We start from the raw sequence: 26,612 nt of genomic DNA, 5'->3' as shown, positions 1-26,612 counted from the left end.
CAAATATAGACTTTTACAACCTAAATCTGCATCTAATTCTGCATGCATAAACATCATAAAATCTAACTCAAAGCACAAGTTCAGAGGGGATAGACCCTTTTCCATTGCTGCTCCCAAAATGAAGAATTATCCCCCCCCCCCACCCAATAGAGTTAGAGTGGCCATTTTAAAAACTCCTCCTTCAAGCCTGTGAGCCATTTTTTTACATGTATTTATTTATATAATTAAAAACATATATTTTAGTGTCTTTTACCTTTTTTAGACATATTTTAATGCCCCCTACAGATTTTATTTTGTGGCTTTATAACTCCAGAACCCCCCCATTCTTTAAAATATAAAATATGCCACATTCAAGTGTAAAATGTATGGTACTCATCACTAATGATCATCACATAATCTGCACACATCTATGGTGCGTTCAAGGACCACCGCACAAAGGGCGAAATTTCAACACTTGGTGGGACAAAAACATCAGCAGTTTTTTTTTTTATTTTTGCTGTACATTTAAGATGTATTATCCTGTATACATCTAAATCATTACTGACTTCTGGCAAATGATATGTTTTAGGCAGAAAAAAAATAGTGTAATAAAGAAGACTAAAAAAAAACATAGATTTTATTTTATATATAAATCATCTGAATGCATTAATAAAAACAGCTTTATTATCTTTGTATAGTGCACATAATCATAATGAAAAAGCTTATAAATCAATTTCATCTTATAATAAATATCATAAAGCTTGAGAGATCTAGTCATAAATTATTATATACATAATAAGGGATTCAAACTTATTGTAATAGAGTGATTATTAATTTTAAAAAATCCAAATAGATGGTGAAGAATGAATAGAAAGGGAGACAGCAAGAGATACATAATTATACAAAATAACCCAATGCGATTTATCAAAAGTAAAATGATAGAGTGACATCACACACACACTGCTTAGTATAAGACGACCAGCTATTGCCAAGTTGACCTGGAGACCAGACGTAGATGCTATCAGCTATGATGTGCACCGACTGGCAACAAACAGTTAAGGCCCATGGCAACACATTATGTGTTATCAGGCTGCATTATTCTGTGTGTTACACATGGGAACATATAAATGCCCATAATGGGAGGTGTGACAGAAACACACAGAAAGAGTTGATTCCACATTTAGTTTTTTTTTTTTTACCAAAATCCAAAATGTGACCTTCACCCATGTGGGAGGATTCTGGTCGGTTGATGATTAAGCTTGGAATTAGCCACATGCCTCATTCAGGAACACCAGGTCAAGGACCATTTTGGAATGCTGAGGGTTTTGGAGGTCTTTCATTTGTCATGTGCATTTTATTACAAGATCTCCACAAAAAAAAAAAAACAGTAAAAATCTTTAATGTGAAACCCCCACCCAAAAAAAATCACGAAAATAACACCCACTGCATCCCTTCTTTGGTGGAAGCTGCAGTATACGTGTGCATGCTGCAATCCCCAATCCTCAAACAGAGAGCTTTTTTTCTCATGATCTCATTTCCAAGTTAAGCAGAGTCTGTTAGTCCCTCGTCAACAAGACAGGTTTACTCGCCTATACTAATGGGGCTCTATACTGATAGTTATGCTCCTGCGTAAATATGCAGTCAAATAGATGTACAACTAGTGACGCGTGGCCTCACCTTCGTGTTTGTGTCATACAAATATACAGTACACGCTGCAAGAAAGGAGGCTGCACGCCCGATTTAAATACACTCATACATCTATAACATGTAAAAAAAAACACAAAACGATGCATTTTTCTTGACTTTTTTCATATTTTCTTTTAGAGACGCAACAAAGAATGGAGCAACTTCGAGTCATTGGCCGACAGAGGGCGCTATGACGCAGTTAACACACTAATTGAACAGGGAACTAGTTCCATTTGAGAATGTAGATAAGATCCTTTTAACACTTATCATTTAGATGCTCATCAACAAACACTTTATTTTGAAAACTCAATATCTCAGTATTTACAGTAACTTTTGATTCAATTACAATGAAACACAGCTGTTATAATAACAACAATAATAATAATAATCTCAAAAAAAATATCCCTAGTCTGAATAAATGACTTTTATAACACTTTTGGTTACTCCAGACACCAAAATAAAAAACACATACTTATAACATGGATATAAAACAATACAAAGTAGAGAATTAACTGCAAAAAGTGATGATTGGCTGGTAGAAAAGCTCACTTTTTGAGTGCAGTTTTTCCAACAACAATGACTGTAACATTAGAAGTCTGTTTATGCTTTATTATATCTATTTTTTACAGCATCTCTTTGTTTTAATTCTAATGCAAAGCTTTCACAGTGACGCTAAATTAAAATGATGCATTATAGCCCAGCAGGAACAATGAGATGCACCTCATGCAGAAAGTAGTGCCGCAAGATGATAGGAAATCTATCAAAGTGTTCCTTTTTTGAAGTGCATGCAGGTGTACAACTGGTGTGGATGCGGAGGGGGGGCTTGGTGGTGGTAGTGGAGGAGGGGGGGTGAAGCTTGAGGAGGCTCACGCCTAGGTGCGAGCAGATTATTCAAATAGGGCCCAAGGCGTACAAGTCGGGATTGGAGGCTTGGCTGGCGCACACAGCTATATCACTGCGTCAACTGGCTGAACCGAGCGTCATTTTCATCTGCGCTCACACGCTGACGCATTGCGCGGCTGTCTCTCCTTTTTTGTGCGCCACCGTTGGACTTGGAGGGACAAGGCGGCCACACAGACACATGCACCAGTGGTCCCCAGTCAGCGGCTGTATCCTTAGAAACACTTTTGGCAGTTTTTTTTTAATTTCCTCTTCTGGGAGACGCTTGGTTGAAAGTCCTCCATGATGCTTGGAGCAGTTAAAATGGAAGGACACGAACACACCGACTGGAGCACCTACTATGGAGAGCCTGAGGTGGGTACCTTAAATATATATTTCCCCCCTCTTGTCTAAAGCCGATCCCATTTTATACAACTCAATATTAGCCCTGAGATAATATTAACTTTGTGATCAAATATTGACTTGAGGCGCCTCCAAATCCTCCCCCATCTCCACGCCGTGCACTCACTATCCTAACAAAGTTGCTTGACATGTAGAGGAGGAGGAGGGGGGCAAACTTTTCACTTGGTTTATAATTTTAGTCTATATACCTATCTACAGCAAATCACACTATTTTTTCCCTCATGTTTTCACTTGACAAACAGTAGAGATGTTTGATTTGGGGGTGCTGATTGGTTCAAATATTTGGGGATGCGCTCTTTGAAGTGTGTGTGCGTGGACTCTATCTACTAATTGATGGCTTGCGTGGAAATGTAGGCATTATGAGTTAGTTTTAGAACAATCTGCAGTAATGGTTTTTTTTCCCCACACTGCTGCAGTATATAATAGTACTATAGTTCACCTGCATTTAAATAATATACTATTGAAGTTGTGTATAATAACATAAAAATAATATATATTTTATACCACTGTTTACAATAGCAGCAATGCACTATTTAATACCACCATGCAGTGAATATTTTAATAGCACCTTTCATAGCAGTATCAGTACACTGATAGTAGTAACATTACACCATGAAATAGTACTGTTCAATAATATCAGCGCACAATTTTCACTGATGTTGTGATCTCCATCCACAGTGTTACACCTCCGTTGGCAACATGAACGCCGGCCTGGGCATGAACACAATGAACACCTACATGAGCATGTCCGGCATGAGCACCTCCGCCAATATGTCCGCCAACTCCATGAACATGTCCTACGTCAACACGGCCATGAGTCCCTCCATGACCGGCATGTCCCCCAGCACAGGCGCTATGAACGGCATGGGCGCCGGCATGACTGCCATGAGCGCGGCCCTCAGCCCCAGCATGAGCCCCATGACCGGGCAGCCCGCCTCCATGAACGCGCTGACGTCCTACACCAACATGAACGCCATGAGTCCCATCTACGGACAATCGAACATCAACCGGTCCAGAGACCCGAAGACGTACCGGAGGAGCTACACCCACGCCAAGCCTCCTTACTCATACATCTCCCTCATCACGATGGCCATCCAGCAGTCTCCGAGTAAGATGCTCACCCTGGCGGAGATCTACCAGTGGATAATGGACCTCTTCCCGTTCTATAGGCAGAACCAGCAGCGCTGGCAGAACTCCATCCGCCACTCGCTGTCGTTCAATGACTGCTTCCTCAAGGTGCCCAGATCGCCGGATAAACCCGGTAAAGGCTCATTTTGGACTCTCCACCCGGATTCGGGGAACATGTTCGAAAACGGCTGCTACCTGCGGAGACAGAAGCGCTTCAAGTGCGACAAGAAGATGCCCGGAAAGGAGTCCGGACGCAAAACGGGAGACGGTTCCTCCCACAGCAGCTCGGAGAGTTGTAACGGCAACGAGTCGCCGCATTCGAACTCGTCCTCCGGCGAGCACAAAAGGTCCATGTCGGACATGAAGGCTGGGCAGGCTCTGAGTCCGGAGCACGCCGCCGCAGCAGCCGCAGCAGCAGCAGCAGCGGCAGCAGCCGCCGCTTCTGCCTCCTCCCCGCAGGGTCAGCACCTTCTATCCCAGCATCACTCGGTCCTGGCCCACGACCCTCACCTGAAGCCGGAGCACCACTACTCCTTCAATCACCCCTTCTCCATTAACAACCTAATGTCCTCGGAACAGCAGCACCACCACCATCATCACCACAAAATGGACCTAAAGACTTACGAGCAGGTGATGCACTACTCGGGCTACGGCTCCCCCATGACCGGGGCCCTCTCCATGGGCTCCATGGCGGGGAAGGCCGGTCTGGACACCTCCATACCTGACTCATCTTACTACCAGGGCGTCTATTCCAGGCCGATCATGAACTCCTCGTAAAATACACCCCAAACGGACTTCTATGTGTACATTTGTAAAAAAAAAATACAAAAAATATAGAATTTGTGTACAATATGTATTTCAAATATTTTGGACTTTTCTCATCGTTTTAGTTGTCGAGTTTGTTTAGTAGCCTAATTATTTCCAGAGGATGTTCAAGAAAGAAAAAAAAAATCATGACAACTTGTTCACGTCTGCTGCAGGAATGGACTCCAAAGAAAAAAATGAGCTGTAAAATAACTTCTGCATAACTGAAATTGAAAACACATGGATTCCTTCAATCATTTGTGTAATTCCTATTTATGGCTTGTATATGTGTATTCTTGTAGTGACAAGAGCAGAATCTATATTAAAGTGTTATTGGTCATGTTTTCTCAAGATGATGATTTGCTGAGAAATGATTACAAAATGTATTCATGCACAGATATTATTATTATTATTACATAATGATGTTACCATGCTTATAATAATAATTATTATCATTATTAGTAGTAGTTGTTAGATGGAAAACACGATATATTCAGATAATTGCAGAAATACATTTAAATTGTTAACACTATTTATTTGATAGTTTATTTTAAAGTCCAGGCTGAATTATTATTAGTAACAATTTATAAGATTTGTGCCCCATATTAAACTATATTGCAAAATTAGTGTGCAAAATGTAATTAAACATAATCCATATAAACGCTATGCAAAGCAAATGTAAATAGCATTAGGTTAGTATTGTTGTATTATACTTGTATATATTTTCTAAATTTGAATGAAAGAACAAAATGCACTAATATAACTAATTTTATATAAAAAATATGCCTTTTCCCAATATATACACGAGCATAATTGCAATATATATTTATAATTTATTATTGTGGATGTACTATTTATACCATTTCTATCAACGACCTCAGCATGATTACAAATATGACGTTAACGGTTAAAGAACTTTAACCAAGGCAATATTATATTATTATATTTCATATAACGACTCTTTATGAAAAAACATATTTTCCACTCCATCATCCAATGAAATGCCCCCCCCCCCATAAGCCACATGCATATGGCTGCAAGGAGACATTTCATGCAAACCTCCAATCATGCAAGTGCAAGACAGTAAAGTTTAGGCCATTGCATAAGATGAAGTGCCTTTTGTCACATAAAACAGCCCCCTGTGGCGCGGGAGAATAGTAGCTGTGTGGAGAAAAAAAAAGGGGGGGGGGGTGCTGATTGCGGGGATGTGATGCTCTAACTTCTCTCCCTCCAATCTGGACCTCCATTGTCTCCTGTTTTACTCCCAAAGTGCTGGGACCCTCCCATCTTGTTAGATAAGATAGGTTACTTGTCATCCACATGAATTAACCTCAACCCCCTGCTGTGCCGAATGACTGTGGGGATATTTCAGCTCCAAAACCATGTTGCATGGTCTCCACAGAAGCAGACCTCCCATTTTGCACCTCCAAGGCAAACCTAATACAAAACGATAGCCCCTCTGCACCTGAAAATGTAGTGCGTACAAGTGTGTTTTTATTCTCTAGACCCCACTTTACGCATCGCACTTTAAACAAAGTGATCTGCGAATAAACAAAGCCAGTAAACAATGGAGTGCAGGCTATGCCCACGTATAGAAGAGTACACACACACACACAAACACACACACACACACACTCACACACTGACATACACAAACCAAATTGCACCCAATGTGTAAACTCCGAATAGGACAACTGCGGCTCTGTAAATTTACACAGACATTAAATTTGCTTCTATTCATTTTAGACATATCACGCTAAGCTGATTTTTTTTATAGCACACCGATCGATATCTCTGTAAAATAATCATTTTTTAACTAGCGGGGCAGTGAAATCTTTGCTTTGTGCTAAAGTCAACAGTGACTGAGTTTGAGCTCAAATAAATGCCGCGATGTCTGCAGCCCTTTGCAGAAGGCACAAGGCAAAGCTTCCACAATGGGCTCCTGTGTGGCTTCACAACAAGCACCGTTTTGCACAGGTAGGGATCTGTTATTTTTACATTTATTAACGTTTTATAAAATATATATGTTGTCTAATTGAGAAACAATGCGCATATAGGATGGGTGGTGGAGGAGGTGGAGGATGATACACCTGACATCCTATACTAAGGAGACATTTTGGATGTCAGAACATGAGGGGACGTAAAACTGAAAGGATTTAAGAGATTTTTGCGCTGAGAACATGCGGAAAAAATGCAACCCAAATTTAATGTGATGTGTAAAAATAACTGTTAAAGATGCATTGGTGGTACCGCAGCTTTTTGGGTGATTTGATGATAGTGATGTTAAATTATTGCAAATGTGCCTGCTAGTTTTTGATACATGCATTTAATTATGACATTTTAGCAATCTATATTTTTGCAATATGTGACCGATTGAGGGAAATTAATCTGCAAGAATGACCACATTTAGACATTACACATGTATTATTATTATTATTATTAGTATGGTAAGCTATTGTATGCAGGTTATTAAAGATGTACAAATAAATAATAATCATGTGATGTCTTCCAATGAATAAATCTTCTATAGCTCAGGCGCTTGTAGTGCACATAGCAGGAGATGGGACTGGCCTTTTGCAAGTTTGATAGTTCAGAGGTAACTAACCCCAATCTGTAGTGAAGGATAAAAGGCCACATCACTGCACCTTCTTCATCTCTGCAAGAAAAAAAGGCTATATATATATATATATATATATATATATATATATATATATATATATATATATATATAGCTTCTCAACTCCTGCACGGTGCGTTCACAATCCCAGACACATGTTGTTATAGCAACTTGTCCAGCCTTGTCCAGCCTGTTGATCCTTTTACTCCGCTAACCTGATTTATCTGCAATTCCCATGCAGTTTCATTTGCATATTTCTCCAAGAATGCCTTTAAAAAAAAAATTAAACCTCACAGTCAAGGCATCCATGCACGTTTTGGCTGCAGACGGTCTGGAGTTATTTATTTTTATTTTTTGGAGGGGGGAAATGAAAAACCGATATATCCTGTAAATGATCTATACAGACTAATATGACGCGTTCAAGTGTCATGACATGTAGGTCCTTTCTGCTGCACACCTCCGAAAGTGAGACATTCTCCCTTTCAATGCCTGAGAGAGTAATAATTCCTACGTGTAAGCCTTAAACGCATCCACCCATGGGTGTTAACCGAATGGAAAAATGCCTGAAATTCAAAATACATATTTATGTTGTTCCAAAAACATTGAAATATTAATCAAAGTGCTGCAAAGTGAAGCTTCCAAGAGTGAAATGCGGGTGTAGTCATTAGTAAAAGTCAATTTAATGCATTGACTGTAGAGAGTGATTCGAGGCAGATATAGTGTTTTATACAGCAGGGTGTCTGCCGCACCTTGTAGTTTAAAAAGCGCTACAGCCCGTCGATTGGAACACCCAAGTAGAGCTGTCTCCATGGCAACAGAGGGACACCGGACCAACAAGCTGTAATTCTGTCTCGGGCTTTTGCAAGGGAGTAACCGACTTGGCCAACTTAACTCCTCTTTAAGGGGAAATACTCCTAATCAGATATCTTTTTATTGTCGTTCATTTGTATTAAAGCCACCACAAAGTCACAAGTCCAGCCACCCAGCAGGAGGCCTGGTCCACACGGGTCCATTTATCCCATTTATCCCATTATCCCATTTATCCCGGCAATGCCTTTCTTCAATATTAATATTTCAGGAAATAGTCAACAAAGGTGGTACAGAAACATGAATCATAAGGGTATAATTAAACTGATCTGAAGTCATTTAAATTTATCATTTAATTTCCCCCAAAATATTATTCCATATTAATATTAAGGATTTTTATTATACACATGTTAATGTGTAAATGAATGTAACTATATTTTGATGCATGATGTGCTGCAAAACATGTTTTTCACATTTTTGCAAAAAACACATTAAAAATGCCTGCTTACGTCACACAACTAAAATATGAAACTGATATATTGTTCAAAAAATTAAGGTGATGGAAATTTTGGGTTTTTTAAACAGGGCATAGTTTTTTCTTTTAAATACAAAATAGTAATATAAATCCCCTCCAAGTATTATACAGTGTGATTGCTAAATTATTCATATATAATTTTACACAATTAATTGTTTAGATTGTTATTTTAGTTACGCAAAAATGACTTTTTCTGTATTTATTCTGGTGAAAAATACACCTTACACCAAGATCCCCCAAAGGTGAAGCATGGCGGAGTGGACTTTTACATTCAACAAAACCAACAGGTGTGGCATTTATTTTGAAAATCTAGACGTATGAGGGTCATCTTGAGGATGTGTTGGGATGAAAAGGTGTGTGTGTGTTTGAAGGGCAGACAGTGGTAAAGAGAGAGAGAGAGCGAGAGAGAGAGAAAGAGCAGAATGGACAGGGTGAGAATGCGGCTGCTGACTGTGATGTGTCCGCATCTCTTCTGACATGACTCTGTGACATTCCAGTGTGGGACTCCTTCATGTCGGGGTGACGGGATGTGCGAGAGAGAGCGAGCGAGACAGACAGACAGAAAGAGAGCGAGAGAGAGAGAGAGCGAGAGAGGTCCATCAACAATAGCCATTGAGTACCGGGGGGAGGCAGCAGCTGGTGGGACATGCAGTGACCTATAGGCGATCTATTGAGGCGCCTTGCCGCTTTTATAAGCTTGGAAGTGGATGGATGGTCGGTATTTATCCTTGTGAAATATCGCAACATGCAAATGGTCCCTTTACAAAAACATAGAGTTCAGAATGCAATATATAGATCAAGCATGCAGATGCAAACTAGTCGGAGAAGGTGCACACGCTTTTTTGCAGTTCTTTGGCAGGTCCACAGGCATTTCCCAGCAGACCTCATGCCTGCCTTTGAGATCAAGCCTTGTGGGCAAAGCTAGCATCAAAATTCTGTCAGTCAGCGGTGCTAAAAGGACGCCTGCCTGACTGGGATTGATGTGCCAAGGCTTCTTTATTCTCCTCGAGCCAGTGCTGATGGATATCTGGGGCTTTTGGAAATAGTGCCACATTATATCCCATTTCCATCGCAGTATGGCCCATTCAGCGTCACATCGCCATATAATACATCGCTGCAAAAGCTCCCCATGTCCCCCTCAGCTCCAGTTCCAGGAAGTGAAGGCAGAGCTTTGCCAGCCAATCATGGCGAAGGACACCCAACTCATTAAAAGTTAATGAAACCTATAAACGTGGTGCGCCAGCGATTCATTTAAACCCCCAATCCAATCTCCTCTTCCAGTCAAGGCAAACAAGCCCGTGTGCCCCCTGTGCTGTCCTCGGAATAACAAACTACGGAATATTTTGTCCTGCATATGTTCTGCTACGCAGACATGTGCATTGAGATGGCCTACCTTAGAATGGGACTTGTCCAATTTAGTGAAAAGCAGATTGGTGCTCTGGATGTGGCAATTTGGGGTGGGGGGTGGTCGGGGGCTGTAATCTGCACTTGACTTGAATTTAATGCCTTTAGGTTATACCGCACAGCTTGTCAGGAGTGGTTTCAACATTCATGAGAATCCATGACATTCAAATAATGTTCTTGTTTTAATACCTTATGAGTGAGAGCCAAACCCTGCGTTTACATGACAGGAAGTAGCTTTGATACGTCAGGTCCAAACGTGAACATATACACTCCCAACCTAATAGTATTTCAATCCAATAACAAGAAATCAACAGCAATAATCTTACACTCGACAAGTGTACAGATCCAAAGTGGGCAGCAGTAAACCCCGCCTTCTCGTCTTTAAGACCTCCGACTCGTACCACTTCCCTCGGGGGGATCCAAATTAAATTCCCTGCATGTATAGCGCCACTGTCAGCTCACTAATGAATTCCCATACCCGGACTTGAATCAAATTAATCCCCAATTTAATCCGGTATAAATGGCTGTGTTATTTATAATGGAAAGGAGGATGCTCGGTTGAAGGATTGAGGAAAGCTGGGAGGTGTCTATAAGGCTGCTGAGCAGATTACGAGCAAAGGATGAGGCCTGTATGTTCTCCCCACTGCAGAGTAGTCCCCTGATACACACTATTAACCCTCGCCTGCTTGACGCTGACAGAAACATCGCCATGTTTGTCACTTAATATCCTCTCAGATTAAGGAGTCAACTGCCTGATTTATTGGTGGGAGCCTGGATACTCTTATCTTGAAGTGGCGGGCAGAAAGATAATGAAAGGTGCACATCCTGTAGATGATGTATCTGCGGTTGCAGTTAAATGAGCGGTGCATTCAGGCTTGTTCCAACCCGCCGTTGGGTGAGGTCATGGTGTTCCAAACAGTTGTGTTTATATATCCATGCAAATGGCACTTGGACTTTTCCTTCAAATGCCAAGGATGACTTTTAGCCATTTCAGGAGCACTTCTGTGTGCAGTGTATCTTGCAACGTTCCTCAAATCATTTCAATGCTTTTGATATGCAAATGTATTGCTTCCCAATTCTGTCAGATGTATTTATGTAAAGAGAAGCATTATCCAGATGGTGGCTTCAGGTTCGGTTATTGACGTGTGGCGCTGAGAGGGCTGGAACCGCCGGGCCGCTTCCTCCTTTGTTGGTTTTGGCCTCTTCACGTTAAGAGCCAACAGGCACTGACAACACATGTAGCCATGCCAACATAATGTTTTATATCAGCAGAGGATCAATTGGGTATTTTATATTGACATAGCAGACTTGAATATATCAGATGTCTTTATGACACTTTTATTGTCTTTAAACCGGATCAGGTAACACAGTCACTTCTATTTCGGCAGCTTGCAATATATTATATACTATGTATACGTTATTAAGTAAGCATTTGAGCATGACAGACGGTTCTGAAGACCGTTTGGCAGTTCTGAGGACAGTTTGGAGCCTTAAAAACCTGGTCCACCAAATGTCTGAACAGCTATGGTTTATTGAGGCATCTGTAAGCTTACTCATTTTCTTGCCAAGCTTGGCTCGTGGACCTTAGCGTCACGGCGAGGGAGGGGACAACCGCACACGCAAGCACGCACGCACACAGACACAAAAGTTTGTTGTTTGCGTTCATTCCACCAAATCTTTCACCATTCACACATCATTTGTGTTGCACAAACACATATGTATCCAATAGCTCATGTTTGGCGACTACCAAAAGGCAATGGTGGAAGGACGGCAATGGTGTCGGCCGAGGGGGTCGGGGGGGAAGTAGGGGGAGGGGCCCGCATAATTTGCTAGGAAACATTTTACCGAACATTTGGTGATAAAAACGCCGGCGTCAGCCTTGAGGCTTAAAGCAATTAATTCAGGATCCTGACATAAACTCTCCAATCCTTTGACAGCTTGGAGCTGAAATAAAAATGCTAGTTCTCCTGGGAACAGGCAGGAGATAGCTGGCTCCTTTCTGGACTGTTTGCTCACTGGCCCTGTGAGCAATCTTCCCCAGTCAGAATGAAATGCAAGGACACAAACAATGTACCGGCGAGAGAATGGGAGATGGGGAATGAACAGTTTGGACTATTTGCTTAGCAGAAGGGCAGCCACAATGGCCGGCCCATGGCTTTCCCATGCATCAAGCCTCTTAGTCTTAGGCCTCCCTTTGTTGCCCGGTTTCTTCTTACCCGGCCAGATAAGAAACCAGCTGCCTTATACTTTTAATTCCCATTGTACGCCATACTGTATGGTCATTTATCTGTTTTCATTGTTTAATTAGACGGGTTATCGCATCTTGCTTCACCTTTTGCGTGGTCTCGTTTAGAGGCTCTTACTTTGCCATACAAGGCAGCGGCAAGCGGCAAAGGGGATAACGGTTGACCCCGCTTCTCTTCTAAGAAGAGGTAGCACAAGTCAAGCGTGGAGTCCCGATAACGACGTATCGATGGAAGAAAATGTCAAAGAGTCTTCACAACGATGTCATTTTTACAACCCAAGGCAGAAAGCCTCCGAGGGCTCTTGAGAGAGAAATAAGAAACACTCGTTCCATGACCTAAAGGACAAGAGTGGGCAAACAGAGCAAGTGTCGTGACGCTGGATGTTAGAAGCATCCATATTGTGCTCTTTTGTTTTGTCCTGTTGGTTTGTGTTTGCATATACATTGACCAGGTCTCTCCTGATTGTGTATTCGCTCTCCATACATGTAATGTTGTCTGCCTGGCTTCCCTAGTGGAAGTCTTTAGGGAATAAAATAACAATAGCACATGAATCTGAAACCAAGCAACAAACAAATAATTAACCAAAAAAAAAAAAAAGTGGCGGGATGTCAGCGGAAGATCAATACACATAAGATGAAGGAGCATATTCATGCATGTGAGCAGACACTTGCCTAAATACAAACACACACACGCGCCCATCCCCCTTTGTAAAGGTTGCGGTGTCAGGGACCCCCTGGGTGGTCAGAGTGGGGATGATTTTTACACAATATGATGTTGTGAAGAAAAAACACAGAAAAGACATTCCCTGATGCGTTTTCAGCACAATGATACAATTTAAAAGCCACACAACCTACCATAATGCTACAATACAATGCTTTATCGATAAGCTCTTAATCCATCAGTTCACGTTTCAAAGTATCAGTTGCGGCACCAAGATTAGTTCTAGTTCAAAAGAAGGGAATTTTATTTATTTTAAATAAAAAAAATACAAATAAAACTATATTTCCATTTAATTGTAATTGTATGAAGGCCGAATATGGAATACGTGCAGCATCTCCTCATTAAGAAGCATCAATTGTTAATGTTCTCATCCATGTTTGGTGCATGTCAGAGCTCAGGTATGGCAGGATAAATAGCAGTCTTATTTGTGCATGTGAGAGCCCGGCTCCTTGTGGGGTGGTGCTCTCAGCTTCACGCTCCGCCAACGCTGAAATAAAGCTCTGTTCGAGGCATTTCAACACCGCTTAAGGTTGTCCGCGGCCGTGTAATTTATGAGTTAAGAGCGACTTGATTTTGAAGTTCACCAAGACCTACAATCTTGCAGCATTCACAGCCTGACAGAAGAGCGCAGTGAGTCATATAGGAAACTTACAACACTCCTCCAATTACCTCAAAGAGTGTTGGCCCAGTGATACCTGCACACTTGTGGAGTGTGCTTCTGTTGCTCTAAAGTGACTGGATGTACAAACACCTTAACATGGGCTTTGTCACCTGTGGGTCAGTGGGGAGCTGGCAGGATACGACTGGAGCTGCTCACTTCATGCTCTCTGTGGGTGGTCATGAGGCCAGACACACACACACACACACACGCACACGCACGCACGCACGACGTTGACCGCCTCTTCCTAAGCTGCTTTATCTAAAAATAAATATTGTGTTACTAATAAGGGCCCAAAGCCACATTTAAATAAAAATTGTATAAAAATGCAATATGTAATTATAGTGATTTTCATTTATATTTATGTATGTTTTGTTATATGACCACATAATTGTGTTTTACGTATAAGTCATTAAATAAAGGCAAACATTGTCACGTTTAATTTATTTACAGCATGTTTCTGTATTGTAAAATTTGTTTTTAATTTAAATAATAATGAAACATTATCATGAAATGGCAAAATTAGTTTGGTTTAGTCTGATAAACTTAATAAAGATGTAAAATGTATTAATATAATATATCATTTTTTTTTAACAATGTCATTATATTTTTGGAGTATGTAGAATTATAGTATGTTAAATTAATGTCCTTTATTTAAATATAGACGAGGAAAAGTGTGTGCAAAAAAGGCAATTCCATTTATCAAATGTTTCTATTTCTATGAACAAACCAACTTTAATTACAAGAAAACTATTTTATATTTTACACAGTAAAATACATTATCTTAACATAATATATGCAAATGTAGTTGGAAAAACTACACAAATTACATTTGAAAATAAAGGAAAGCATCACATTATTTTAAAATTAGAATTGTAGTTATTAACAAAAAAAATTAATTAGGAGAAAACAACACAAATGGAATATACCTTTTATTAAAAAAACATTTCTAGGTGGTATTGTTATATTGTTATGCACTTTGTCACAATGCTGCATTAATAAAAACATAATCATATTAATAGCAATGTTGTTTTTATCATTTGTATTTATCTTGTTAACCAAACTACTTGTACTGCAAATATTTTGGGAGCAATATTTTGGACTTTCCATTCTTCCAGCTCAGTCAGACATGGCTGCGTGTACCTCAGTGCCAATGTGTGAATGTCAACACCCTGTAAACACCTTTGACACACATGCTTGAATATGACGGGCGAGTTAACTAAACATTCCTGGGTGTTCCCAATGAAGGTTTACCACTCATCCACCAGGTTGCACTGACCCATCTCCCACGCTCTGTAAAAAAAAAAACAAACAAAAAAAAAACACCATCGTGGATATACATTTGATCTCCACGTATTTCCAAGCGGTAAGCCTCATCTGTTAATACACATTTATGAGCTAATTTCTTGTTTTCCATGAACTGCTTATTTAACGTGCTTAACAAATGATATGAAGGAATAACACATGATTACACAAGATTTAATTTAATTCTATTTAATCTTGTTTTAGCAATTACTGACCGTTGCTGTGTTTACATGTCACCATTTTCCAATAGGAAGAAAGGAAGAGAAGCAATAGATGCTGCAGTTTGCGTATGCGTGTCAAATACAGGAAACAAGTGAATAAGTAAATAAAATAAAGTCAATAATAATTAAATACATAAATAAATATAGGAGTAAAAAAAAAAGTGTTGAAAACATGGTCAAATGTGGAAAGAAATGCAGGATATAGATTAAAACGGGATGGAACAAAGCTCTTTAAAGATTTGGGAGTATAATTCCATCCCACTGCTTATCGCTGCACCCAGACTATTTGAGTGTTTTGAGATGCAGGCTCCCTGAGGACGGATCGAAGGCGTCCTAGCAGAAGTGCACATCCCATAAATAGGAGGGTGGAATTTATCCGGAGCCTGTGTCTCTGTCAAACAGGGCTCTGCTGACTGAAGTGATCCCCACGGGCCGAGCGCAGCGGAGGAGGGAGAGGAAGCCTCGCAGGGAAGATGGGAAAGCTGCGGGAAGAGCTACACTGATGCGTACACTGCACACACTCAAACACAAACACTCTCCAGTGCTCACACAATGTCCCTCTCAGTCGTGGGTTGTGACCGGCCCATGGCATTGGCCAGGTATGTCAACTATGTTTGCAGAGCCATCCATCACACATGTACCTTCCCTCCTGAAACAGGAACTGTTGTTAGAAGCATACCCTTGTTAAGCCCATCCTTTGACTTGCCACAACCTAATTTATTTCCTCATCGCCTGACGCAGGATTTATTATCACCTATGTTTTGTTCTCTATTTTGCTCTCATTGTGAGCAGAACGGTATAAGCATGTGTTGTTAGAGACATTGTTACCAAGAGAGATTGGGGGCTACAGTTTGAGAACACCAATGGTTCTTATCGTCAGTGACCAGGGTTAGCAAATAAATACTCTACAGTGGAGTCCGGCTGCGTGTGAGGAGAGAGAAGATTTATGGCTGCATGATGCTCGTGCATGAGCATATGAGATATTTTTAGCTGTGATGTGACCTTAGCATGAAGACAATCGTTTCAACGTCTCTTCCACCCGACCTTGAAATGTTCATATTGTTAATGTTTGGGAGTTTGAGTTGAATTTATGCATCATTGATCCACAATTTTTATTTTGCTTTTGGAAAACACTGGAAAAAAAAATTATTTAAGTAATGAAATTATTTACTGATAATAATGCATGATTCTTAACAATACAATGCATTCATATTATTATTATTATTATTATTATGCCATTATTATGCCTTCACTTCCCATAATAGGCGTTTGGGGTTTTCATTATGAACTAGTTTTAAATATGAGCAAGGAAGGAGTCCCCCAAGCAGCATTATTCTGATCATTACAACTATAGCATGCAAACGTTCAATTCCGGAACATCCTCCCATCCTAAGTAATGGATGTAGTCGAATTCTTCACAATACATATACTGCATACTTTCATCCCTCACCACTTCACAATCACAGTTTTTCAGAAATATATTATTTTGTTGCTGACTATGGCCTATTATTAGTCAAAATTGTTCATAGTTAAGCAAATGTTATGTATTTTTTGACACATTTTTCAGTTACAATGAACAAAAAAATAATATAATAACATAAGGTATTCAAAAGATCCATTCAAAAGACATATTCCAAGATGATGTGATGATATGTAGTATTTTACAAGCACCTACACACAAGTACCAGACTAGATCACGGGAACAATACGCTCGTATTGCAGGTTTGCAATACATTTTCTCACAACAGGCCCGAGAATAAGGAACTCTTACTCTTGAGGCCGTAACCCACACAAACGCAAAATTCAATTCAATTTATTTCTTTTTATGCCCAAAACAGTACAAGCAAAAAATGTCCTAAAACCATCAATAAGGCAAGAAATATGACTAAGTGACTATGACAAGACATCCGTGAACTTGAGAGAACAAGAAAAAGTTTGCAGTGTTATCAAAAAAGCAAAGGATGGCTACTTTGAGTTATCTAAAATATGACATATTAAGCAGTATTTCATACTTTAAGTACTATACATAATTCCACATGTGTTCATAAGAATGTAAAGGTGACTATAGGGATATTATTTTATACCTGGAGGGCTCTAATAATGTTAAAAACTGTATTTGGAAAATCATAGGTAGGTTTTCAATACTTTAAATAAGGACTACTACATTCAGAAAATTCCCTTATCACGGTCAGGTCTGGAAGCAATAAATTGTGATAAACCAGGGATTACTATACCACTTTTCCGTATTGATGATGATTGACATTGGGGGAACTTTCCATTCCAATCATGAGCGACATGAATACATACACAGTAAGGATAATTCATAATGCCACCTATAGAGAACATACTAACTCCTTATTTCGAAAATCACAAATACTTCAACTTGCTGATAGAGTTAATCTTCAAACAGCTAAAATAATGCATAAGGCTAAAAATAACCAATTACCTAAAAATGGCATCCAATACTTCCCTGCAAGAGGAGAAATATGATCTCAGAAGAAACGTTAAAAAGCCATAGCATTTCAGTATGTGGAATCAAACTATGGAATAGATTGAGTAAGATACTTTAAAAATGCACGATGAGCCAATTCAAGAAACAATACAAGTAGTTCATGTTTGCTAAATACAAGGATGAAGAGTCTTGAACCAGTCATTATCTGTTATATATATTACTATATTGACGGTTACTATGGTACCCATTATGTCATTATATGGTCATATCACCTCGTACTTCGGTATGTGCCCAAAAATAAAATATATAAATAATTATATATAATTAAAAAAATATTATATCAGAAAAGCAGGAAGTAAACAAACAGTTACCGATTGTAAAAGTACCAGATGGAGGGGTAGGATTTAATAAGCTTTGCTTCTTCCTACTCCTTTTGGACATGTGGAACTGTGAAATGATTATGGGATGCATTCAATTGTAATCTGATGCATGTTCAAATGAAATAAAACCATTACCATTACCATTACACAACAAGACACACGATCTGACATGCATGTGAAAACGCACATGTCAGACAGTTCCTTCATTCCCTGACAGAAAGCCTCCATATGTGTTTTGCCCGTGAGAGTTGTAGGTATCACCGGATGTTAATGATTGACTGGAGGCACACAGAGCATCCTGCTTGGAGTGGACACTTTAACCGCTCTTGTGCCACGTTTCCACCACTAAATGTTTGTACTCCTTTTTAAGGTATTTTAGATTTAAGCTATTCTAGCTATTATGAGGGGTAAACTAAGAAAACCTAAGAAGTGAACAAAATGAACCTATCCCTGCTACTGTAGTGGGGTGTTAGGGTGGGGTTCAGTCTAGACGAACTTTCAATAAAGAACCGTTGGAATTCTTAGGTAAAAGGAAGATAAGAGTGTCTCTGACCCCTTTAGTGCAGCTTTATACAAACGTGACTGTGTAAACCTAATCTCCCCTCCAGATAAATTTGGCCCCTTGCTATGTGCAAAATTAATTCATGTCTTTTTTCCTTCTTTACCCCCACCTTTTCCACAGCACCCGTTGATGAGTGTGAAATGAGTCTGGGTCTCATTGACAGTTCAAGATGGAGAGCAAACTGAGATTACGGCGTGTTAATTAATTGCGGCCTTGGTAAAATGTCTTCCCATCCCGTGGAAGACTTGTTCCGTTTATTACTTTTCTGCCAATCACTGACAATGACTTACTCAAAGTTTTGGTTGAACTTCTCTCATTTTTGTACGATTATTTTGCACTTTAATTTTAGGAATGATTTTGTGCATGCTTCTAAATCACCATTTTAATAGTAATTGTCAATATGTATAATATATGTGTTGCAAATTGTGGTTAGGTCATCATGTACGTACAATTTTTTAACTCTAGAAAATAAACAATCCATTTTCCTGTCCAGTAATTAGCCATAAATGAGTTAACTGTCTAAATTGTACTTAACCCCTATTTCTAGGATCAAATGATTGAATCCAAATGACATTTAATATCACGTAAAAAAAAGAAACTGACGGCTGTGTTCTTCCTGTCATCTGCAGATGGCTTTCCTCCTCTTTTTCCTACCCGCTTTCATCGCCGCCGTTCCAGCGACCTGGCAGCCCGGCCCTGTCGATGTACTTGGCCATATCTGCATGCGACCTGTCTGCCATATGTAATATCAAAGCCTCTGTCAGCATGGAGCTCAATGGGAACAAAAGAGAGGCCTTCATTAATGATTAACTGTTCTAAAAGCCCCGGCTTTTGTATTCCCATGGTGCCGAGGCTATCTGGCCGCCATGTGACATGCTCCTAGCGTTTTTCGAGCAGATTGGGGGAAAGCTAGTGAGCAAACACAGGTGCTTTGGAGCAGCGTTGGCGACGCTGTCAGGGACAACCACAAACAAGAGCAGCTATGCCTGGCTAAATGAATCCCCACCCCACGCCTCCAACTTCCCCCAAACCCCCCCCCCCCCCCCCCCGCCCCCCCCCGTCTCCCTGTCACTAGCTAACTTGTTTGCCAGCGTTCAGGCCGCACAGCCTTCCCCTATGCAGAGTCGCTACTCAAACCCCCTCCTCCCTACAAGTCCAATGTCCACCGCAACTTCTCACACCCTCCAAAGAAACAAACAAATAAAAGTGAGGACGGCCGACCGCTTCTTTGAGGTGATGGCATTTGCTGTGGTCTTGACTAGTGGAAGAGCAAACAAATTAACGGTGTTCGAGTTTTCACTTTCCAAACCAAACTAAATGTCTTTTAGTTCAAGTGGGGCAATTCCACTGACCCCGGTGTCAACCGCTGTGTGAGGGCTTGCACGCTCGTGCACTTGAAATGACCAGAAATGACCACTTTGAGTCGTATTCATACACCTCAAAAGTGACATGTGACTACGAAATCTTCACTCCCCATTTGTCATATGTTTTAACCCCAAACGTCCCGGGGCCAATTAACCTTTTCATCCAGACTGACTTGATTGTTCACACTGACTGAGCTCCTGTGTCGCTCTTTACTTTGATAAGACAATCTGATGATGGGATTGCCTTATCTTAACACGGCTTTTCCGGGTGGGAGACAAATGAACAATGTGTGATAACGCCAACAAAAGCTCACCTCTTACTGGCCCAGCCCTCTTCGGAATGGAAAAATCAGCAGGATGGAAAATTCACTATTTCATTCTCAGTTTTCTTTCTAGCATTCTTTGTTTTAATCCCTCAAACATACTATAGCGGTGTCTCTTACAGTTTTAATTTCATATCTGCAATTCACTCAGCCAATAAAGCTTTTACTGGCTGGAAAGATGATCAAAATGTACTTAAACAAACATTTTAAGTCAACAGAACAGGAAATTAAGTTGTAAATGTGAGGAAGTCAGATGTGCAATGACGTTGCAGGAAAAAATAGAGGATACAATTCTGAGAAGTTGGACACCGCATCACAATCCAGGTTTTGCAGCTTAAAAAAATGCATTAAAAGGGATTTTTTTAACATAAAGTTGTATGACATTGTGACTTGATATGAATGTAATGGTGACTATATGGGGTATTATTTCATGTCTAGAGGGCTCTAATAATGTCATGTAACCACATTTAGAAGGGGAATCTTCCATTTACAAAGAATGAAACCTACTACTTGGAAATTCAAGTTTCATTTTTGTCTCACAGCAACTATAAAAAGTGTGAAATCTCATCACTTCATGAAAAAAAACATTAACAGAATATGTAAAAATTCTGGACTTTTTTTTAAACCGTGTTTATAAGGCATGACGAACAAATATTCATATTTTCTGCGGAAAAAAAAATGTTTTTTTTTCATGTATATATATTTTTTGTAATAGCAAAAATATCTTAATCATTAATGAAATGCTTTCTGTGCTCCAAACAACATATTTATGTCATTTCTTGTCACTTTTGAATTGGAATGTATAGGCTGCCTATGTGATGCTCCCTAAGTATCAATAAAGCATTTATCACTTGTCTGGGCTATCATTTAAAAGTATTGATACCATGACATTATTTTGGTCATTTTACATGATTATGTCTTAAAGGTGATTTAAAAAGCATGTAACGTTCCCTGTCCTGTCGCCGCTTTCATGGATTAATCCTCCTCCGGCCGTGACCAGAGTCCGATCAGAGGAGTTACAAATCCTCACTTTTAAGGCTCCTTACTGTAATTCTCAGTCGGCTGCAGTAAAACGCGGGGGCCCGACATCTCGAGAGGGATTTGAGACAACATCTTTGTTGCTTTGACATTGTGTTCCGCTAAAGTCGTCCACAGCCTGATTGTCTGGCAGAAACCGGGCTCAGACTTCAGCTCAATCAAAGAAAAGTTTGCTATTAATGAGGAAAGACATGAAAGCTCAACCACACGTTGAAAAGAGCCCTTTCATCTCGCCGGGTACAATGGGGAAATTTGAAAAGAGCAAAGTGTGCTTTAAACAGCAATGCAGCGTATTAAGCCCTTGTCTTTTGACAGGCCCACACCTAGAAAGAAGCAATATTCATTTCTATGGAAAATGTACTTCATGAGTAATCGGGAGGGGAACGTTTGTGGTGGTTCAACCTGCTTCTGTGACAGATGTTTGAGCTATAGTCTCCGGAATGATTTGACATCACGAAGATGACGACATAATCAAGAAATAAACATGACGCAGACCTCAGCCAAGGTGAACTATCCTATTTTGTATAGTGCATATACATGAATTATGATGCTAATAGCATCATAATTCAAGCATGCATTACAGCTTACACAACTGGTTAAACAGGTTATGTTGAAGTACATTATATGTTTACAAGTTTACAATTCACAGTGTCTGAAAAAGATGGATATAAATCGTTCACTTTTATCCCTTTCTTTTTGGTAGTAAAATAAAAAAGATGAAAGTCTGTAATTGTAAAGTTTGTTCGTTGATAAAGACTTATTACATGAATAAATAGTAAATCAATAAAGCAGTGCAGTTGACAGAAACATTGTTTCAGTTATAAATAAAAACAGAATTTATGATAATAATACCTTAATTGAATAAAAGCGGAAGAGCAAATAGTGAGTAGAGGAGCAAAACTAACAAACATTGCCCTAATGAATAGATACGTAAATACAGACTAATGCTGGCATAAACAGATAAATGTATATAATAGATGCTAGATAATACAATTCATGATAATGATTTAACAAAACACAAATGTTAATGTCATGTTAACAAAAAGTCGCTATGTAGAGTATATTCATTTCAATTTTGTTTAACAAAACAAAACATGATGTATCCAGCACTTCATTACAGATACCGAAATAGGCAGTTGCTAATGTCAGATTGTTCTTGTGTAATGATAATGCTGTGTGTAAATTGTGCCATATTTGTTTGAATTTATTTATAATATATGTATTTATTTTATTTATTCATTTAAATATTCATCACCCACGGTCAACTAAAATAACAAAGCAAGTAAGACAGCTTAGACTGAAATGCAACTCCAGTTAAATAATGCTGTGAAAAATACAATATTAAAAGTTGCACATTTCTATGTGGCACAAACATCTGTTCAGAACAAAGTAAAGTGCAAAGTATGAAACTTTGGATCAATACAATCTAGTACGATAAACTAGACTCATTCAACACATCACGTATGAACGCAGCAGGAACAAAAAAAAATGTTCCTTGCATAACTGGTGTTTTAATTGCAAATTGCACATTTACTCATCTAGCCAGCATGGTGCTGTGTGGAGCATGTCATCCCTTGTGTACTGATATCAAAAATAAAAGTGATATTAATCGATATTCATGCCAATATGGGACCATAATATCGGGCATCCATAAACATAACCATTGTGTTTTTATGAAAATAAAACAAAAACATTAATTTTTATAATTTCAAGTTTCCACTTATGTATTCTCTCATTGGACTGAATAATAAATAAAATGAATAAAGAACTCACTTCAACCCTTTCAGTTCCTGCAATTCAAAAAGTTGCCTGTCTGGTTTTATGAAGAGTGATAAAAACTAAATGGCGGTCTGCTGGAGCGGACAGATTACCCAGGAGCCACTTATGATGGTCATGGGTCAGTGCAGGGGACGAACCTGTCCTCCGACTCTGCTAACTTAGTGGGCCGGCACTATCCGTCTATCAGTCAGCCAGTCTGTCGACTCCTCAGAAACTGCTAATAAAACGTACCTTGTCTCCTGGTTAGAGTGGCTGCTTATAAAATACACTCCCTTGGGTACATTTGCACCAAAACAAGAGCTGCATCATACATTATGATGCTATACAAAAAGATGCGGTCCTCCTCAATAGTCCCATATTTACGTTCATGTGCCTGAAATTACTATTTAGGACTACTTAGGCTTGATTATGACTATTTTTTAAAAAACTAAATAAAAAAACAGCATGCAACTGTTTATTTGCTATGCTTTTTACATTTTGTTTGTATTTTATCATCCCCAAGTGTTTGTTTTTAACTAGGTCATGATATGTAAATATTAGGGATGCTCCAATTAGGGTTTTCGGCCGATACTGATACCGAATCACACGGATTAACTTTTAAAATGTACCTATGATGAGTGCTATTGGGCAGGGGCCCTCCCGCAAGATAGTTTTCGTGGCATGTGTTGGCAAGGCAAGCAACTATACGACTGTACGGTTATGTCTGCAACGAGTACACATTTTACCGTACCGTTCTGGTACCCCTTTTCAGGAGACCGAGCCAGCAATCACCCTGCAACGCATACACACGTCCGTCTTGACGCCTGCTGACCCGGACCACTTAGCGTGCATTCATTTTCCACACAGACCAGGGAGACAAAGGTGGTCCAAGCACTCAGGTAATGGAGCGACCCAGGTGGAAGACCTCTTAGCTGCCATCGTCACACGTGAGCTGCAGTCAATGACAGACACACAGGCCAACACCTTGCTACTAACCTGCCACAAGACCCAATAACTATTCTAGTCACTAAATTGTCTCCCTGCCTGTCTTATGAATAGAGTGTCTCCCTCGTGGTGTTCAATTACCTGAGTCAATATGGTGCTATTGAACCCCAGCATATGAGTCAAAACATAAAGTGTACATGAGAAGGGACGTCAAGGCAGATGACAAGAGGTAATTTGCAGCCCAGGAAGTAAACAAAGAGGTAGTATATGAGGGTAATATGTTGTCAAGGTGGACAGCATCTGTGCTGTGTCGTTGCTTTGCTCCTGTATGAGATAAAAAAATGCTTTATGGATGAATAAAACCTGCATTTTATGCAGCAATCATTCCTATGTGGGTGGCTTCTTATGAGACTATTGACCTGTGTGTTGCGTGTATGAGACAGCTGCTGCTTTTTGGCTCCGACACACACACACACACACACACTTAGGCAGCAGCTGGGCAGGCTCACCTGTCATATTAATAAAACCAGACAATCCCTTCCATCAGCAACACAACAGCAGCAGCAGCAGCAACCAAAGCAGGCAGACGGACTGAACAAAAGAGCAGAAAGGCGGAGAAGTGTGTGTGCGTGTATGTATAGGAGAAAATGAAGAGGATGAGAGTTGGATTTACTCACCTTAACATGTTATATAGGAGCAATGCACTGTAACTACATATATACTGACTTTCATACATACAATTTCATACAAGAAAACTGATGTATTTTACTTATAAATACTTATTTTTATGTATGATTGAATGATATGCCCTAGATCTTGCCCATAAGCACTATGTAATAATCAACTTTACAGGACAAATTGGGCATTAAAGGCATCAAGTAACCTTATTTTTCTACATTGAACCTTCTGCACAATTAGTGACCAAAACCAGTCAGCTGGGATAGGCTCCAGCTTCACCATGACCCTAATGAGGGCAAGCGGTATAGAAAATGGATGGATGGCCCTGCCATTATTATTATCGTTATATACTACTCTGCGATGGCCTGCTTAGTTAACGCAGTGTTATGGTTACATCATATACTTCCATATACATTAATTACGTCATGTTTTTTTTTTAAGTTAGGGACTTTTAATAGCCAAATTGAACTTCTTACTCTGTTTATTTGATTTCATACTTTATATAGTATGCCATACAGGGATTCCCCGTAGCCCTGCAACTGTTAAAAAATGTTGTTTATGTCTTTATGCTCATATATATATATATATATATATATATACATATACATACACATACATATACACACACATATACATATACACACACACACACACACACACACACACACACATATATATATATATATATATATATACATATATATATATATACATACATACATACATACATACATATACGTATATATCTCCTATACACCGTGACTCCCATTGCATCTGTTCATGTATTATCATTCATTAGTGGTGAGTACCTATACAGTTTATACTTTAAAATGTGTTTGGCATCCTGAAAGTCCCTCTTATTGCAAATGCTGATCCAAAATCAAAGGAGAACATCAACATGAAGCTAGAAGACATTTAGATGGGTCTCTCAAAGGCAAGGTTCTATTGTACATTTAACTATAGCATTGTACGCATGTGTGAAATAAACAATGCTATTACAAAATTATTTTTATTTTTCACAGTCCTATTTGACTTCAGATTTTTTTTTTACTTCATTTATTTGGTGTTGCTCCGAGAGGGAGAGGAAAATGAGTGGACACCAGTAACGGGTGGCAGAAAATGACCAATCTCGATGCTTAAAGATGAGAGGAGTTCGTCCTCCTCTTCTATTAACCCCTGGAGTGCCTGGCCGCTCAGGTAGTGCTGATCTGATTCACCGCGGCCACCGACAGCATCACCATGGGTGGGACCTTCTGTGTTTACTTTTACCTGTGGACTCAATGAAAACCCTGATGTGTCATACCTGACAGCATCATACAAATACTTAACTGAAGTTGGTCAATCCAGTATAAGTAATATAGCGATAGATTATTTGTTGCCTTGCAGTGGCATGAATTAATGAAAACGAGCAGAGCAGCCACCACGCATTGTTGGTATCCTGGCAGCCTCCGAAGCAGCCGAGTGTGATTAGGCCGATTACCTACATGGCTGAATTGACAAAACGTGTCCAAGGGGAGAAGTAGGAAATGCTTCATAAAGAATCTTTTGAGGCCGAGTGACAGCACCCGGTGATTGAGCATCAATTTATGGATGAAGGCACAAAAAAGAAAGTTCCCAGTGTTCATCGGAGGCCAGTGAATCCAAAATGAACTCTTTTTATGAGGCTGACTTTGCCTCCGCGATGGCGCGAGCACAAAGCA

At 39.7% G+C, this 26,612-nt stretch overlaps 2 protein-coding genes and 1 long non-coding RNA gene across 4 annotated transcripts in view; 2 read left to right on the top strand and 1 right to left on the bottom strand.

Annotated features, from left to right (window-relative positions):
- The window catches only part of qpct (glutaminyl-peptide cyclotransferase), a 122,520-nt gene that overhangs the window by 62,190 nt on the left and 33,718 nt on the right, over window positions 1-26,612 (bottom strand). The gene's annotated exons all lie outside the window — the stretch shown is intronic.
- On the top strand, window positions 2,555-5,239 carry foxa2 (forkhead box A2). The gene is made up of 2 exons (XM_058090059.1): window positions 2,555-2,919; window positions 3,646-5,239. Exons 1-2 carry the CDS (start codon window positions 2,848-2,850, stop codon window positions 4,870-4,872), a joined length of 1,299 nt encoding a protein of 432 aa, XP_057946042.1. The 5' UTR covers window positions 2,555-2,847; the 3' UTR covers window positions 4,873-5,239.
- Window positions 6,813-19,847, top strand: LOC131140018 (uncharacterized). Of its 2 annotated transcripts, XR_009132334.1 has the most exons (4): window positions 6,813-6,876; window positions 15,815-16,011; window positions 18,927-19,022; window positions 19,436-19,847. It is a non-coding gene; the product is annotated as an uncharacterized LOC131140018 (long non-coding RNA). The 2 variants fall into 2 exon arrangements; XR_009132335.1 differs by lacking the exon at window positions 18,927-19,022.

The sequence above is a fragment of the Doryrhamphus excisus genome, chromosome 13, assembly GCF_030265055.1.
Source record: "Doryrhamphus excisus isolate RoL2022-K1 chromosome 13, RoL_Dexc_1.0, whole genome shotgun sequence".
In the NCBI taxonomy this organism is placed as follows: Eukaryota; Metazoa; Chordata; class Actinopteri; order Syngnathiformes; family Syngnathidae; genus Doryrhamphus; species Doryrhamphus excisus.
The sequence above is the reverse complement of the archived record's forward strand: the minus strand, read 5'-3'. Positions and strand labels throughout refer to the sequence as shown.